At 39.1% G+C, this 19,209-nt stretch overlaps 1 protein-coding gene across 1 annotated transcript in view; it reads right to left on the minus strand.

Moving 5' to 3' along the window:
* Positions 1-424: 424 nt before the first annotated feature.
* Ccdc18 (coiled-coil domain containing 18) overlaps positions 425-19,209 on the minus strand; it is a 127,758-nt gene continuing 108,973 nt past the window's right edge. The window contains 3 exon segments of the mRNA XM_038332291.1: positions 425-1,025; positions 12,856-13,056; positions 18,417-18,554. Of these exon segments, the coding sequence (XP_038188219.1) occupies positions 531-1,025; positions 12,856-13,056; positions 18,417-18,554 (834 nt within the window). The 3' untranslated portion in view covers positions 425-530.

Raw genomic sequence — 19,209 nt, forward strand, 5'->3', positions numbered from 1 at the left:
CCCAGAATTATGGCTTTAAATATCATCTATCTGTTAACGATACCTAAATTCTAAACTTTATCTTCAGAAACCCACTTGCTCGTTAATATCTCCCAGATACTATGAAACTATCTCCAATCCGAGGAAGCCTGAAACTTCTGGTCTCAAACACTTTGGATGAGGGAGGGTCGATCTATATGGGATTTTTTTTTAAAGACTTATTATGTATATAGTGTTGTCTGCATGTATGCTTGCAGGCCAGAGGAGCACATCTGATGGCTGTGAGCCACCATGTGGTTGCTGGGAACTGACCTCAGGACCTCTGGAAGAACAGTCAGTGCTCTTAACCCTGAGCCATCTCTCCAAACCCTATATGGGATTTTTTCCCCCTCAGGTAATAAAATTATATTCACTGAAGAAAAAAATATTACCTTTTCTTTTTTTTTTCTTACCCTTACCCCCATGAGGATCTTGAGCCCAACAATTCTTCTGCTGCTCTCTCCTAAGTGCTGGAATCACAGGTATGCAACAATATGCCTGGTACAGATTACTTATCTGGCAATGTGTGAAATACATACCTGAGTTAAACCAGCAGCTGTCTGCGGAGAAGACTTTTTTAACAATCTCACTTCTTTGTTTATATATCTCAGCATTCCACTAAGAGTACTGAAGTCATTACTTTCAGAACTATCATCTTCCAGGTTATATGGGAGAGGTTTAGATGAATCTGAACGGTTGAAAGTTAGGGCTTTATGACCAGCTCCTGAGGCTGAAGGCTGTTCCAACTGCATTTTCTTTAAGTCCTGCAGCAGTTCTTCAGAGAGATCTTCGTTGCCGTGACTTTTGAAACTCAGGTCACTGGCACTGATAGAGCGGCGCAGTTTTCTGCCTTTGAAGAACAAGATCTGAGAATGTTTGGCAAACTTAGGATCTTGACAATCCGGCACAATTTCTGTTAGAGCCGTAAATGAAGCTGGTAGAAACTTGGGGTCTTCTATCTTTTCATGTCCAGAAATTTTGGCTTGCAATCTGGTTAATTCTGATTCCTGTAGAAAAATCAGTACATAGTACATACTCAATATATTTCTGCTTAATAAACTACTATAAAATCATAGGTTCTTAGAAGTCATCTTGGGCCAGCCAGTGGTGGCGCACGCCTTTAATCACAGCACTCGGGAGGCAGAGACAGGTTGATCTCCATGAGTTCAAGGCCAGGCTGGCCAGGCTGGTCTACCAAGTGAGTACCAGGACAGGCTCCAAAGTTACAGAGAAACCCTGTCTTGAAAAAAAGCAAAAAACAAACAAACAAAAAGTGATCTTGGTGAGCCTTTGTCTCAGTATGGAAACTCTTGAGAAATTTACAAGTGTTTTTCAAACCTTCTACTGCTAATGATAGCTGCATTTAGAAATAATTATGTATTTTCATCTGAAAATTGCTTCCAATAATCTAATTTCATAAAACCTAGATTTTCCATATAGAATATTTTAATGTTAAAGATTTTACTCTTATACCTGTGAGTTCATCTGTGAAAGCATAGAGGTGAATTATTTTCTTCTTAATCTAACATCAACTATTAAAAAGACTACTTTCAGAATTTCTAAAAGGAAGTAAATACACATTGGTTATTGTCTTAGTCACTTTTCTACTGCTGGGACAAAGCACCATGACCAAGGCAGTTTACAGAAGCAAGCATGTAATGGGAGCTTATGATCTCAGAGAGTGAGTCCATGACAATCATGGTGGAGAGCACAGCAGCACACAGGCATTTTGCTGAGAGCGTATATTCTGATCAACAAGCAGCAGGCAGAGAGAAAAATCTAACTGGGAATGGCCTGAGATTTTTGAAACCTCAAAGCCCACCACCAGTGATTCACCTCCACCAAGGCCACACCACCTAATCCTTCCCAAATAGTTCCATCAACTGGGAACCAAGTATTCAAACATGAGCCTAACAGGGCCGTCCTCACTCAACCCCCCACTATGTGTCTATAACCTTATTACAAAAAAGCTTTCCTAAACTAGATATTAGAAAAGAAATATTAAGATACACTGAAAACCCACAAGACCTAAAAGCATAAAAAGAGAGAAAGAGAGAGAGAGAAACAGATAATGTGTGTTTTGTTACCTAGCACAATCTGGCCTTAAACTTGGATTTGACTCTCCTCCTCAGCCTTCAGTATGATGGGATTATACACAAGCACCATTATACTGGTTGTAATTTCAGTTTCATAAAAGAAATAATGTAAGTAGTTGCTTATTTAGATGTATTCTCCTCTTCTCTTTTGATAACTGATAAGGATAACTTCACAATAAAATGCACTATGTGGAATAACATTAAGCATTAAACTTTTTCTTAGGATCAAATGTCACCGTATAAACATTATGATGTGCTATAAGATACTTATACCATTAGGGCTCTCAGAAAATTACCTTAGCTTTGTACTTGCTCAAGTTGCCCTCAAATACTAGAATACTAATTAGGGCACTATAATAATTGGGTGTTGGGGCAGCTGGCCCAATCCCTGTGTTCAGGGGCGTGGCTGCCCCAGGGGAGTAGGGTACCCTTAAAAAGGACAGGGGCCCAGAAGGAGCCCCTGTTCTTGTCCCCCGCGTTACCTTCTGCTTCGCTAGACCCTTGGTTCTGTAAGTTCCCTTATTTTCTCCTTTTATTAAAACTGATTTATATAAAAGGACTATTTTGGTTATTTCCAAACCCCTCCGACCTCCGGTACACTTGGCGCCCTCCACGTGGGGCAGAACCCCGGGGGCAGTAGCCGCAGGGGACACCCTTACCCCAGTCTGCTGCGTCCGGCAGATTTCTACTCGCAATTCGCAGGCGGGCTGAACCGGCTCAATTCTAATTCAGCGGATTGAGCCGGAGCACGCACTTTTTTTTTTTATTATTTCCACGTCTCCATATGGAGACCACCCGCAGCCGAACAACGCAGCATCCTCTGCTGCGCCAGGCCTGCCGCTTTGCTCCGCCCAGGAGTTGTTTGCCGGTGTTTGCTTAGGCTAAGAAAGCAGGCTTGTTCCTGCCCCGCGGTAACACAGCATGCCGGTCTAGAGCCCCACCCAGCCGCTGCTTTTCGGGTCCCCCCAGCCCCGGGGGTGCGCCTTATTTGGCACCGCAGCTCCGCAGGCGCCCCGAGCAAGCGACCGCTCAGCCGGGTCGCCCGCCAGCTGTTTGTGCAGCTCTTGCAGGGATTCAACGCTGATTTTAAGCTAGCGGATCGTCCTGCCCGAGCCTCCCTGTCACCGCTGTTTCTCCAGCCGCTGCGAGCTCTGCTCTGCATCCAGGACGCCATCTTTGGTTTCCCAAAAACACATGAACCTAGGTACACTGCGCCATCTACTGGCAAACAACGGTAATTAAAGGTAATTTTTCATTTGATTGAAATTAAGCATTCAGATTGAAAATGTCTGATAATATCACTATTAAAGGATTCTATAATTTGTTTAATTACACGATGACTGAATTTTGGAGCGATACAGATGTGGTTCCCTTTGGCTGGATATTTACAGGGCTTGGCATCTTCTTTATTTTTATTTTTTTCATTACAACGTGGTTGGAAGATAGAAAAGTGATAGAGTCCTTACAGGCAGGAGTTAAAAAACTAAACAAGGACATAACTGGTTTGGAAAACACCAATAAACAGCTTGAAAAGACGGTTGCAGCTCTCGAGGAAAGGAATAGTAGAGTTTCCTCTGAGATGGCTTTGTCAATTGAGAAAAATATGCAAGAGTTTTGTAAACGGTTTGAAGCTCTCGAGGAGAAGTTTGAATCTCGTGAGGAAAGGAATAACAGATCTTTCTCTGAGATGGCTTTATCACTTGAGAGGAAAATGCAAGATATGGAGGCAGGAACAGCTGATTTGAAGCATAAGTTGCAATCCCTGTCAGTAGGAACTGAAACATTATCTGAGAAGATTCGAACCGTTGAATGTATTAACAAGACTTTATCAAAGGGCTATGAAAGATTACCGGACAGAATTTCGATACAAGATGGCACCATTCATGCCATAAAAATTCTGTCCAAGGATGAGACGTTATCGGTGTTGGACAAACTTCATACCTTTGAATCCTCTATGAAAGCCTTGGAACATAATACTGGGCAAGAGATTGAGGCATTGCAGAAGGCAATGGTAAATAGATTTGAAAAGATCGAGGAAATTATGGACTCTCATGAACAGGAGCAAATAGTACAAAAGAAAGTCCCAGCCCCATCGATAAATAGAACTCTCCGGGATAGCTTTAACAGAACTCTGCCTATATTCCCAGTGATAACTACAGAAAAGGTGACTGGTTCTAAAAACCCTAAGGTCACCAAGGAATATACATGGGAACCCATCCGTATGAATGATCTGAAAGAAATTAAACAAGCTGTTATGAATTTTGGGATACATAGCTCCTTTGTTAAGGAGATGCTAAAGTCTTGGTCATAACCATGAACTCAACCCCAAGGAACTGGTTGAACCTAGTCTCGGCAGTTCTAGAGAATGGACCTCAATTGAGCTGGAAGTGTATGTTCAGACAAGAGGCTAGGCTTTTAGAACAGCAGGAAAGATCAAAGGGAGTTGACATCACCCTAGATCAAATTATGGGTGAAGGACTTTATTCTGATCCTCTAGAACAAGCTAATTATGATGAACACACTTTATCCATATGTACTACCGCAGCCTTGAAGGCTTGGGACAGGGTTAAAGACCCAAGACAGAGAACGGAATCATATATCAGAGTTAAACAGGGTCCGAGAGAACCATTTGTTGACTTTTTACATAGACTAACTAAAGCTGTACAAATAGGGATATCTGACCCAGAAGCAAGGCAGGTAATAATTGAGTCCTTGGCTTATGAGAATGCCAATGTAGAGTGCAAAAGGGTTTTGATGCCTCTAAAGATCAGATCAGCACCTCTGGAGGAATGGGTCTTACATACAATGAATATTGAATCGGCTGAGTTTCACACTGAGACCTGGGTAGAAGAAGCCATTGCCAACAGTAAAAGGAGACATCAAAATACCAAATGTTTTAATTGTGGCAGAATGGGACATATGAAACGGAATTGCAGACAAAGGATTTACAGAAATAATAATAATAATGCCTTTTCCAGGAATAACAGGAATAGGAGGCCTCAGCCTTCAGGATTATGTAGGAGATGTGGGAAAGGTAGACACTGGGACAGTGAATGCAGATCGTCAAGAGATAGGCAAGAAAATCTGCTGCAAGCGGGAAACGCCATGGGGGGCCTCTCGCAGGCCCCCATGGCGAATGTGGTCCAGTCATTTGCCGTTACAACGGAGAACATGCCTTGTCAGGACAATCAGAAGTCCCCATGTCTGCTGTTGGAAGCAAAAATAGCCCGAAAGATGAATTACGTGTATTTTGGCAAACTTCTATAAGTGATCAAAGACCGAAGTTAAGAGTGTGTGTAAATGGCATTTTCATTACTGGCCTGCTGGACACAGGGGCAGATGTTATTATCATTACTCCAGAATCTTGGCATCCGTATTGGCCTCTACAGGATGTAAATGTTCGACTCTTGGGAATTGGGACCCTATCTCGAGTAAGACAAAGCACAAGATGGGTTAAATGCATAGGACCAGAAGGACAAATAGGAAAATTAAGGCCATATGTAGCTAATATTGCAGTAAATTTATGGGGTCGTGACCTATTGCAGCAATGGAATACTCAAATTAACATTCCTGCTGCCTCTAGAGCATATATTTCTGCGGAAAACATCAAAAGGTATTACAGATGGTGAAAACCAGCCATTCGGGCTGTACAAGAACACAAACCAATGGATGCCCCTCCAGAATCACCAACGGCCCTACCTCTAAAATGGTTGACTGAGAAACTGATATGGACAAAACAATGGCCTTTATCTGAGGAAAAGTTGCAAGCTTTAGAACAGCTAGTACAAGAGCAATTGGATGCTCAGCATATAGAAGAATCTACCAGCCCTTGGAATTCTCCTGTATTTGTGGCTAAGAAAAAATCTGGTAAATGGAGAATGGTGACAGATCTCAGAGCTATTAACAAGGTTATTCAGCCTATGGGCTCTCTGCAATCTGGACTTCCTCTGCCTTCTTTATTACCAAAAGGATGGCCTCTCATAGTTATTGATTTGAAGGACTGTTTCTTCACCATACCTTTACAAGAAAAAGAGAAAAGTTTGCCTTCACATTGCCTACTTATAATAACTCTCAACCTACCAAGAGATACCAGTGGACTGTCCTCCCACAGGGCATGTTGAACTCTCCCACCCTGTGCCAATACTTTGTAAATCAACCATTACAAATAATATGCAAGATGTTTCCCAAATCCATTATCTACCATTATGTGGATGACATTTTATTGTCTGATTCAAACGTGGATACCTTAGAAAGACTGTTTGAAGAGGTGAAAATAGTTCTACCTAAATGGGGATTACAGATTGCTCCTGAAAAAATTCAGAGAGGAGATTCTGTTGATTATCTAGGTTATAGAATAGGCTTGCAAAAAATTAAGACACAAAAGGCACAAATTAGGAGAGATCAACTACAAACTCTGAATGACTTTCAAAGATTGTTGGGAGACATTTCCAGCCTTCGACCGGCTGTTGGGATAACACCTGATATGATAATTCACTTAAACAAAACCTTAGATGGGGAAAGAGACCTAAACAGTCCCAGAGAATTAACAGCTGAAGCAGAAAAAGAACTGACAATGGTTGAAGAAAGATTGCAGGAAGCACATGTGGATAGGGTGAATCCAGAACTCAGTTGTATTCTCAAAAATTTCTCCTACAGAAATTTTAATGCAAAGAGATGATATTATCTTAGAGTGGATCTTTCTACCTCATAAGCCAAGTAAGAAATTAAAAACCTATGTGGAAAAGGTTTCTGAACTAATCATAAAAGGCAAATTGAGACTTCGTCAACTAGCAGGCATGGACCCAGCAGAAATCATAGTGCCTTTCACCACTGATGAGATACGAAAATTATGGGAAGATAATGAACCATGGCAAAGAGCTTGTGCTAACTTTTTAGGAGAAATTAATAACAACTATCCAAAAAGCAAAAGGCTTAACTTTATAAAGAGAACTTCTTGGATTCTTCCTCGAATCGTCCGTGATGCTACAATAACTGGAGCCCGCACGTTTTATACTGATGCTAATAAATCAGGAAAGGCAGGCTACAAATCAGAAGAATTGAGTAAGGTGGAACAAAGTCCTTACGATTCTGACCAAAAGGCAGAGTTATTTGCCATTCTTATGGTGCTAAGGGATTTTAAGGAACCTCTTAACATTATTACTGACTCACAATATGCAGAAAGAGTTATCTTACATATTGAAACTGCTGAATTCATACCCGATGATACTGAACTCACCTTATTGTTTATCCAGGTACAAGAAATGATCAGGAACAGACTTTGCCCTATGTATATAACACACATCCGATCCCATACGGGTCTGCCAGGTCCTTTAGCACAAGGTAATGCAGATATTGATCAGTTATTGATTGGTAGTGTGCTGCAGGCTTCCAAATTTCATGAAAAGCATCATGTCAATAGCAAAGGCTTGAAGAAAGAGTTTTCTATTACATGGCAACAAGCTAAGGAGATTGTAAAGAAATGCCCTACTTGCTCTTTCTATAACCAAGCACCACTGCCTGCAGGAACTAACCCAAAGGGCACTAAAAGGAATGAAATCTGGCAGATGGATGTGTTCCACTTCGCAGAATTTGGAAAATTAAAATACGTACACCATACCATTGACACTTATTCAGGATTCCAATGGGCAACTGCTTTAAGCTCAGAAAAGGCCGATTCAGTAATCACTCACTTATTAGAAGTTATGGCCATCATGGGTATACCTACACAAATAAAGACGGATAATGGTCCAGCTTATGTCTCTAGGAAAATGAAACGGTTTTTTGCTTATTACAACATTAAGCACGTTACAGGTATACCCTACAATCCTACAGGTCAAGCAGTTATTGAAAGATCAAATAGGACTATAAAGGATATGTTGAACAAACAAAAGGGGGTGGAAAATACCCCCAGAAATAGATTACATAATGTTTTACTAACCTTGAATTTTCTCAACGCTAATGAGAAAGGGACAACGGCTGCAGAAAGACATTGGATAATGGAAAAGTCTGCTGAATTAAATCAACCAGTTTATTTCAAGGATGTGCTGACCTCACAATGGAAGCCAGGGGATGTGCTGCGTTGGGGAAGGGGTTTTGCTCTTGTCTCCACAGGAGAAGAAAAATCGTGGATACCATCAAAGTTAATAAAGGTTCGGTTTGAAGAGGAGAAGCCCCTTGGAAAAGAAAAATAACAATTCATGCACAAGGATGGTGAACATACTGATGGTAAGAGACCTATAGTTCGGGGGCAGGGTTCTTTTCTTATCTCCACAGGAAGACGCTCACCTTCAAAGGATCTGAGGGACCCTGGATATCTTGAATACTGATGGATGGAAACCAACTGCAACCCATCAAGGATCAGCATTAACATTGGGTAAGCTCCGTGAGTATAAAAAACAATTTTTTGAATGTATGTCAATATGCATTTCTTTATAGATATTTAGAGCTGGTTTCTTGGAGTTGGACTCTGGCCCAGTCCCTCTCCAATTCCAAGCTTGTTTATAAAAGATTTCTCAGAGTTGCTGTCTCAGGTTAGGAGTCATGTTATGAGACAGAATAATAATAACAATAATGTTGATAATGGTACCAATATATTTGCCCTTTTTGCCTTCCCTCATATCTATGTTTGTCTTTAATGCACCTTTCATTGAAGATATGCACGTATATGTCTGTATGTGTTTTTGTAGATAATGCTTATCTTTCTCGCAACAAACGACAAATTTTTTCTTCAGTAATCTTTGCAGTTTCCAGGATGAAGACGGGGCCCCGCAACATCAACTCCAACTGGTTATTATGACGTCATGTTTTTGTAGCGCTAATATTTGGCCTGTTTTTTGGTACCAACTGCACAGAACACTTTTGAATAGTGCACATTTTTGACAACATTCTGGCCTGATTTCCTCAAAATATTCAGAGGCTGGACACATTTTTCCTAGATGAAATGTTACCCTGGGTATTTTACCATCATTTGCTTTCACAGGACCCCCTGAGAAGAAAAGTCACCCCTATGTCAGCTGGAAGCAATCTTAGATGACGACGCCCCCCCTCCCAACAAAGTTTACCCTCAGGTTTAGGGACACTAATTGGTGGCTGGTATAGGGTTGTCGGGTTGTGGAAGGCTTTATATGGACTCAGGGGTATAAATTATGTATATATATATATATATATACATATATATACATATTACGTATAAATTATGATATATATATATATCAAAAAAGGGGGGAGGGATTAACTGGTGATCTGAAGGAATAAATGATTTTTGTGAGTTATTGTTTTTTGAAAACTATATGAGTGTTGATTCTTGTATATTGATATATTGAACATTGTATGAGAGTATGATACTACCTCTGTTTGAAACAATTGTTATATTGACATTGTATACCATATTGCAATGTACATCTCTACCTCTGATATTATTTATGTAATGACATTGTTTACTATATTGCAATGTACATTTCTACCTCAGATATTATTTATGTAATGACCCTGTTTACATTTGGAAATCATTGTCTTCATTTATTGCACAGTTGTCTATTCTATTAGTCATACAGTTAGATAAGTGTCGAGAATTATATGTTGGTCATATTTATATTTAGGATAATCAGGTTTTTTAGACACATAGAGGTTATATTTAGTATAGATAGCATAATCTTCGACCTCTTTGAAGAGCTGTAGAACATGGCCTTTAATCTAACCTAGAGTATTGTAATTATGAGACACTATCACTCCTGGCAACAATGCTCTACTCCCGAGAGAACGTTGAGCACCAAAGACACTCCACTGGGAGTTTGTCTTCTTCTTGGCAGAAATGGCCTTTGGGCAAAGAAAGGCCCATACCTCCATTACTGACTAAACTACGAAATATCCATAAGTGGATAAAACAGAATTGTCTTATCTTGCCAAGACAGGATAGTTCTACTAAAGGTTCCTTGCCGTTGTATAATGGTATGTCAGGTTTTTTCAGGCCTCAGCCAAAGTTGGTTGCCTCAACATTGCTATCAAGATTTCGTGTGGTTGCCCAGGTAGTCAATTGTCTCTGTCTTCTGTTGCACATTTTGGAAGTTTCTCGTTTGTGCTTCCTGGTTGCTTTAGTAATATTACTTTCCTTCTCAGATCTTTGATGGGGTTGAAGATTAGATAATTGTAACTACCTTCTACATTATTTAGACTTCCCAAAGTAGAATGATTAGTAAAATTTTTTGTTATATGTTCCTCGCCTAATATTGTTTACTTCTTGTAATTTTATATGATCTGTTCCCGTTGTATATAGTTGTATTTGGTTTCTGAATCTGCCTTATTTAGACAAAAGGGGGAGATGTTGGGGCAGCTGGCCCAATCCCTGCGTTCAGGGGCGTGGCTGCCCCAGGGGAGTAGGGTACCCTTAAAAAGGACAGGGGCCCGGAAGGAGCCCCTGTTCTTGTCCCCTGCGTTACCTTCTGCTTCGCTGGACCCTTGGTTCTGTAAGTTTCCTTATTTTCTCCTTTTATTAAAACTGATTTATTATAAAAGGACTATTTTGGTTATTTCCAAACCCCTCCGACCGCCGGTACAATTGGGCTTATGGAAAAAACAAGTTGCCTCAAAGTGAGTGGTTCCCCTCACTTCTGATTTTGCTCTTTGTCACTGCCTGCTTTCTACTTTTCAGCTACAGGGAATTTTGTTTTTAGTCTTTGAGATGTTAGCTGTAAACTCACTCACAACAACCATGACCTTGAATTCCTGAGCCTCAGGCATCCACGTCCCAAGTGCAGGAACTACAGGTGTACACCAGTTCATCTGGTTTTTTGTGGTGCTCAGGATCAAAATCAGGGCTTTTGTGCACGCTATACAAACACTCTTCCCACTGAGCTACATTCCCAGAACTACTTACACCTACTTCTAATTGCTACAGTTACACCTTCTAAATTCTTAGATTAGCAGCCTTTATTTTTTCTCTTTTTTACTCTTTACATTAAAGAGTAAAGCTAGGGTTGACTTTGAGAGTTTGTTAACCATGAAAGAAATTCTGTTTTAAAACTAGTTACCACTCTACATTAGCTACATTAACTAATCACAACACATTCTCTAAGATTTTTTTATCTATGGCTTATTCATGAACACCTACTATTTAGATGGGTGAAAAAGATGGTTCAGCAGGTAAGAACTTGTTTGGTTTGTAGTACCCACAAGAAGGCTGATGACCACTGATGACTCCAGTTCTGGGGAATCTGCTTCTGTCTTCTGGCCTTTGTGAGCACTACATGCACATGATGCACACAGATATGCAGCTAGCATGCTCAGAGGCAAAACATAATCTCTCTCTCTCTCTCTCTCTCCCTCTCTCTCTCTCTCTCTCTCTCTCTCTCTCTCGTTTTTTTCAAGACAGGGTTTCTCTGTGTAGCCCTGGCTGTCCTGGAACACACCCTGTAGACATGAAATGCTTCTCTTTTTAAATTAATGCTACCATTCAATCAATATTTTGACAGTTTCATAAATAGCCAAACTTAAAATGTGAATGGTTGCCACCAGCAATCAAATAGCACTTATTTCATGGGCAGTATCTAGTGAGTAAGAAAAATAATTACAGTAACTAGGGATACAATGTAGACTACTATAATTTTTGAAGGTTTTTCTTTTTACAATGAAGATCTGTAATTTTGTGCAAATTTTATAAACTTCCAGAACACTAAAAAAAAAAAGTGCCTTGACCAGAGGCTCAACCTAGGACCTCATACATGATACATGCTGGCCAAGTGTTCTATCGCTGAGCTATAACCCCAGCAGTAGGAATATCATCTTAATAAAAGCACCAATAGTGCTCATTCTGTTTTGTTTGTTTGCTTTTCAATACAGAACTTCTCTGTGTTCTGGTTGTCTGGGAACTCAATCTGTACACCAGTCTGGTCTTGAACTCAGAGATCCACCTGCCTGCCTCCCATGTGCTGGGATTAAAGGCGTGCTTCCCAACTGCCTGGCCAAACATACATATACATACAAACATACACATACATAATGTTTAGCCTAAACATTGTATTAATGCAATATACTGAATCCAGAGCATCCTGCATGCTAAGCACAAACTATGACACTGAGCTGTATTACCAGGTCCTAAATATAATTTTAGATCATGTCTATTCATATGTACATAATACTATAAATATGAACTGTATTATAAAAGAATGACTCAACTAAGTAAAGAACTAGAAATATATATATGGTATTTTTAGTTTTATTTCTTTTTTAATAACTTTTACTTTGCTACTATTTTATTCTTTTGTAAAGATTTCAATGATAACTTTACTTCATTAGCAGTTTTAAATGAGTACTTAAATATCCATACTGTTAATTTCAAACTCCAGACAAACTGCCATAATCAAAACAGATGAAAAGACGGCCTAAGTCATTTTAAAACATCTGTATTTAAACCCACTATAAAAGAAGTTCTGAATATAATGTTATATTTTTATTTTATAATTTTCAAATTTTGAAAAATGCTTCATTTTTTTTAAGGCACATCAGGTATAAAACCCACTATAGTAAATGTTATAAATGTAAGTGTTTATATTTAAACATATGAAAATTATTTTGGGGTAATATGATGCATATCATACTAATAATATCTCATTATTGTTTTCTAAAGAAGATGTATTTTTTTTCAAGTCAATAATACATCATGAAGACCTCTATAAGAGAGAAGAACAAGAAAAATAAATAATTTACTGTTCACCAATGTTATTTCATTATTTTTATGTTTACTTACTTTAATAAGCAATGCTTCATTTGCAGCTTCAATGACTTCATTCCTGTCTTGAACTTGTTGATGCAAATTGCTTACTGTATCCTGAGCTTCTTCTAATTCTAGTTTTGCTTTCTCTAGTTGTTCATTTAGCTGTTGAACAGACGTCTTCTGAGAATCAGCAGAAACCTTCCACTTTGCATGATTCTCTTGATGTGAAATCATCTTTAAGTCCCAAAAGTGTAAAAAGAAAATAGAGTGAAGTTGTCTCAATGACATCCTAACAGTTCCTAACAGTTCCTACTATTCTTGTTTTTCTTAAGAGATCAAATTTATAGCTATAAACATCTGATTTGACACTAAATAAAATATTCAAGGAAAAAAGAGAAAAAAACACATTCTTACATTCACTTAACAGTTAAACATATACAAAATTTGGATTATGATTTACCTAAATAAACTATAATAAAATTTTTTTGACAACTGGAGAAATCTGAACAAATTACTGGACATTGGGTTGGGTGTGGTGGCACATGTCTTTAATCCTACCACTCCAGGCGCAGAGGCAGGTGAATCCCTTTGAGTTCCAGGACAACATGGACTACATAGTGAGTTTCAGGACATCCAGGGCTTATATAAAGAGACTCTGCCTCAAATAACAAACAACTAAAATCAAACCAAAGAAAGAGAGAGGGGGGGGGGGGGGAGGGAGGAACACCAGGGAGCAAATTAAAAATGGATGATATTGTTGGGCGGTGGTGGCACACCCATTTAATTCCAGAATTTGGGAGTCAGAGACAGGCAGACTCACAGACAGCTCTGTGAGTTCGAGGTCAGTCTAATCTGCAGAGCAAGTTCAAGGATAGGCTACAAAGCTACAAAGAAACCCTGTCTTGAAAACAAACAACAACAACAACAACGAAGACGCTGAGAACAGCAAGGTGATTGTTGTGCAGAAGTGTGCCCAGCTACACTGTGGGAAAGGGAGGCAAGAATAGGACTGGACCACATCTCTGTGATCTGCTTGGATGATAGATCAGGTCATCTTATGCCGACTAGGTATTGTCTGAGGACAGGACACAGCTGATGGAGTATTTGGAGAATCCCAAAATGTACATCTGTGAAACAAAAGTGATCTCCAGAATCAAGCAGAGTGTGTTGGCTAGCTTTATGTCAACTTGACACAAGTTAGAGTCACTGGGGAAGAGGGAGCCTCAATTAAGAAAATGCCTCCATTAGACCAGGCTATAGAAAAGTCTGTAGGGTATTTTCTTAATTACTGATTGATGTGGGAGGTCCAGCCCATTGTTCCTGGGACAAGTCACAGGGAGCAAGCCAGAAACCTACACCCGTCCATGGCCTCCACATCAGTTCCCGCCTCCAGGTTCCCGTGCTGTTTGAGTTCCTGTTCTGATTTCCTTACATAATAAACAATGATTTGGAAGTGTAAGCCAAATAAACCCTTTCCTCTCCATCTTGCTTTTGGTTATGGTGTTTCATCATAGCAATAGTAACCATAACTAAGACAGGGAGAAAGGGCAGACGTAACAGTTTATCTTAAAAAGGCTACCAATGAATAGCTGTCATTGCCCTATGTATTACAAAACAAATTTCTCATGGCTTTTAATGTGTATCCTAAATTAATTGACACACCAGAATTAAAATCATGAATAACTAACAGGATATTTTTGTTATAGGATATGTGGTCATGCTGTGAACCCAAGATAGCACTATTTACTGAAAACAAAACAAAACAAAACAAAACAAACCTGTTTTAGTTGTGGTGTGGCTCAACCCTAGCACACACCTTTAATCCAAGAGTTTTCTGCTTGAATGTTGTAAACAGGATTAAATAAAGACAATGATGGGTTCAGAAGAGGAGCAAGCAACCAGCTGGGAGGAAGTAAATGTAGGATTATTAAGAAAAAAACCAGAGAGTAAGAAGGAGCCAGGAAGACAGATAAAGGCAGAGGAAGTAGAAGTGAGGGGCGGTCAGTTTGAGGAGGGTGACTGGAGGCAGCAGCGGAGGAGGAGAGGGCTTCCGAGACAAAGGTCGGATGGGTGCTTTCTCCGCCTCACTGAGCTAGCAGCCTTTCACCCCGCATCTGGCTCCCGAGTCTTTACTGGTAAAATTGAACAACTGAGAATTTGTTACAAACAACATATTTTTGTTGGACAGTCCTGATTTAAGTAAAACTGTCTTGTAGTAAAATGGATATGATCTTTTAAAACACAACCGTTTCTGCTCCATAAACACTACCTTTGCAAGAGTCATTCTGGAATAAACACTCCGACTGCAATGGGAGTGGAAAAGCGGAGATGTCACCAAAGCCAGGTGGCTCCTGACACACCTTGGCTCTGGGTTTAGGTTTGCATTCTTATTTTATACTCTAAAACCACAAGGTGGGGTGGACAAACAAGTAAGATTTTACAGACGCATATGCAGTAGTCAGCAGGTTGTTAAGGGCAATGACTCATTGTTTCAGCTATTTCTCCAGGTAGCAAGTGAAATCATGCTTGGCAAATAATATAAACTAAAAAAAATCATTCTCACTCCAAAATAATTTTGCAATTATTAAATGATTTTTCTGACAAATCTGAAACCTTAATTTTGGGTTGGCTAAACATTTTTTTAAGAAAGAAAAAAGCAGTGTTAAAATTAGAAACTCCTAGAGCCGGTGTGATGTCCTGGCAATGAAGAGCGCTGTCTGCTCGTCCAGGGGACGGGACTCTTCCCGCAGTTTCAGGGCACCCAACACCTTCCTCTGGCCTCCTCAGGCACCGCATAACCACAGTACACAAGTACATCCAGGCAAAACACTATACACACAAAATTAAAACAGAAACTGGTAATTCCTCTTAAACCTAATATGGTGATAGTATATATGCCCCTTCCTGAACAGAAATGGAGGAGGAGAGGACTGGGGAAGTAGGAACAGAGAGGAGGTAGGGGAGAGACTGGGAGGAAAAGAGGAAGAGGAGACTGCAGTCAGGATGCAAATTAAATAAAAAATAGTATATTTTTTCATTTTATTTATATATTTACTTATTTATTAGGGTTTCTTGACACATGGTCTCATGTAAACCAAAGGCATCAAGACCTTGCTGTGTAGGTAAGGATAACCCTCTGTTTCTCTTGAAGGATGCAATTACAGGTGTGTACAAGTGTGCCTGATTTGGCCCTCTCGACACACTTTAAAACTAAATCTTTGTTAACAACCAAATAGGAAAAAATATTTTATACAAATTATATATATTTGTCATACTTTAAAATGTTATCCCCACATATTAACAACACTAAAATCCCTTTTTAAAATATTTATTTTATTTTTAACTTGTGTGACTGTGTGTGTCTATGTCCACCTGCGTATTTAGGGTAACAAATGGTTGCAAAAGCCAGAAGCATCAGATGTGCAGGCACTGGAGTTACAGGTGGTTGTGAGTCACTGATAAAGGTCCTGATAATCAACTTGGGTCATTTGAAGAGCAATTATGTCACATCTCCAACCCTAAATTCACTTAATTATTTTTTCATTTCATGTATTTGTTTACTTGTGTCTGTCCATCCATCCGTCTATCCATCCATCATCTGTCTATTTGGGTTTTTGAGGTAGGGTTTCTCTCTGTAACCATTCCTGGCTGTCCTAGAACTCCTTTTGTAGACCAGGCTGGTCTTGAACTCACTGATTCGCCTTCGTCTGCCTCTCAAATGTTGGATTAAAGGCGTTCGCCACCACCACCCAGCTAATTTTGAATTTTATGTGTATGAGTATTTTGCTACATGTATGCCTGGTGCCCGTGGAGGTCAGAAGATGGTGCCAGATCACCTCGGAATTAGAGTTATAGACAGTGGTGAGCTGCTATGCTAGTTGGGTGTTGGGAAATAAACCTGGATCCTCAGTAAAAGCAGCATTTATAACTGAGCCATAACTCCAGCCCCTAGGACTATTTTTTAAGCAATTTTTATGAACTATCTGTTTATAATTAATTTCAGGTATTTATAAAATTAATATTTTAAAATTTATAACTACAGAAAACAGACTAGAAAATATGAACAGTACATGACAAATACCTAAAATGGACTAATGGTTGCCTCTGAACATAAAGGGTTACAAACACTTCTCCTAAGTGTGTTCTCAAAAAGCTTCAAACTGTGTTTCATTTTGCAGGCATCATGTTTTTAAAGAGATCTAAATCTAAATGCACTTAAATAAGACATAAGTTACAAGTCTCTCTGCCCCTACCCCAGGTGTCTAACAAAAACTAGGTATGGTGACACTTCTTTAATCCCAGCACTCAGGAGGCAGAGACAGGAAAATCTCAGTTCAAGACCAGCCTGGTCTACGTACTGAGTTCCAGTATAGCCATAACTACATAATGAGGCACTGTTTCAAGGAAAAGAGAAAAGCTGACTATAAATGAATTTGTTGCCTTTGTTTTTCAGAAAAAATATTTTTTAGCCTCAAACTCAATAAATAATGTCAAAAAAATTAAGATTTGGGGTAATCTTTTCAAATGTTTTAAAAAGATAAATGTAGCACAATTTCTAGTTGGAATTAATAATAAAAACCCAGAGTCAGATATAGGGGTTAATGCTGAAGATCAGAGAAGCAGAGCAGCAGACACCTGAGAGTTCTTACCTCTACCAATGCCCAGACCAAAGGAGCGATCCTGTCCTCAGACTGCATCTCCAAACCTCAAGACTGCCCTGAGCTCCTGCCTCCTCCTGCCTTATCTTCCTCTCTCTGCCCAGCCTTCTCACTCCTGTCTCCACCTCCCAAGTGCTGGGATTAAAGGCATGTGAGCTCTGTTTCTCTCTTAGACAGATTCAATCTTGTGTAGCCCAGGGTAGCCTTAAACTAACAGAGATCCCTTTGCCTCTGTCTCCTGAGCCCTGGGATTAAAGGTGTGTGCCAGCACTGCCTGGCCTCTAGTGACTTACTTAGTTCTGCACTCTGATCTTAAAAAGGCAAGATTTATTTGTTAAATCATAAACAAAATATCACTACAGATAAGAATATTCTAATTAATAATACTGTTAATTTTTATAAAGACTCAGAACATACTGATAAAACGGTTATAGTACAGATTCTCAAACTTACTATCAGATCAGAGGTTAGAAATTACAAAGTATTTTACAGTATTTTTACATCACATAAAATGGTTTTTGTTTGTAATTAAGAATTTCCAGTTTGTTTTTCCACAAGTTCTATAACCAAAAATGATAAGACTCTAATCAAAGAACTTAACATATAGTAACTAATTTATTCCTTATAACAGTACTATAAGATAGCTATTATCATTATATGCATCTTGGAGAGGAGTAAATAGCTTATCCAAGGTCATACAGTTATAAAACAGGCTTGAAATTTAGGATGCACATTTCAAGAACCAGACCTCTCAACTCTAGAGCACATTACTAGTCTTTTAACTGAAAGGATATTAAATGCAAGGTATGTATTTAGCTTAAAATGAAGATCACAATATATTAATTTATAATGAACACTTCAAGAACTAGACTTACACTTTCATCCTAGTAGGTCAGTTCATTTTAGTGGGGGCTACTGACACAAATTATATTTTACCTCCATATGATAAGCTTCTTTGAGAGAATCTACTTCTAAGGATAATTTCTTTATTTCTGCTTGCATTCTTGCTTCTAAATGAGCTTCACGTACTTGAGAAGCCCCTAGTTCTTCAGCCAAACGATTTCCATGAGCTTCCTTTAAAATGACATGTTGAATATAAATTATATAGGTAGCTTATTTGGTTTAGTATAGCTAAATAAATTTAAAGCCTTAATGGAAACATGCTAGTCTTTATGAAAACACATGTGCCAAGCTTTTTTAAAAAAGATTTTATGTATATAGGTGCTCTACAGACCTTATGCCAGAAGAGGGCATCAGATCCCACTATTGATGGTATGAGCCACCACGTGGTTGCTAGGAATTGAAGTCAAAATTTTTGGAAGAGCAGCCAGCTCTTAACCTCTGAGTCATCTCTCCTGTCCACCAAACTAACTTATTATATGGTACACTTTAAAATACAGACATTTCAGAGAAGACCAGTAGTACATTATTTGCTACATAAGTTCACTAATCAATGCCTTCTATGAAACAAAGACCCATAAGAGGCTAACTTTGGCAGATAACAGCCTTCTTAGGTGTTCCTGCACACTTTCTTCACCATATGGACTATATGTTTTTTACAAGAATAATTTGTGCTCTTTTAAAAACCTCTAGGGGTGTTTTGGCCTAAATGTATGGGTTTGAACAACGTGTGTGCCTGGTACCCATGGAGGCCAGAAGGGAGTGCTGTATCCCTTGTAACTGGATCTATATATAGGTGGTTGTTAGGCCACCATGAAGATATAGGAAA

This window comes from Arvicola amphibius, chromosome 1, assembly GCF_903992535.2.
Source record: "Arvicola amphibius chromosome 1, mArvAmp1.2, whole genome shotgun sequence".
In the NCBI taxonomy this organism is placed as follows: Eukaryota; Metazoa; Chordata; class Mammalia; order Rodentia; family Cricetidae; genus Arvicola; species Arvicola amphibius.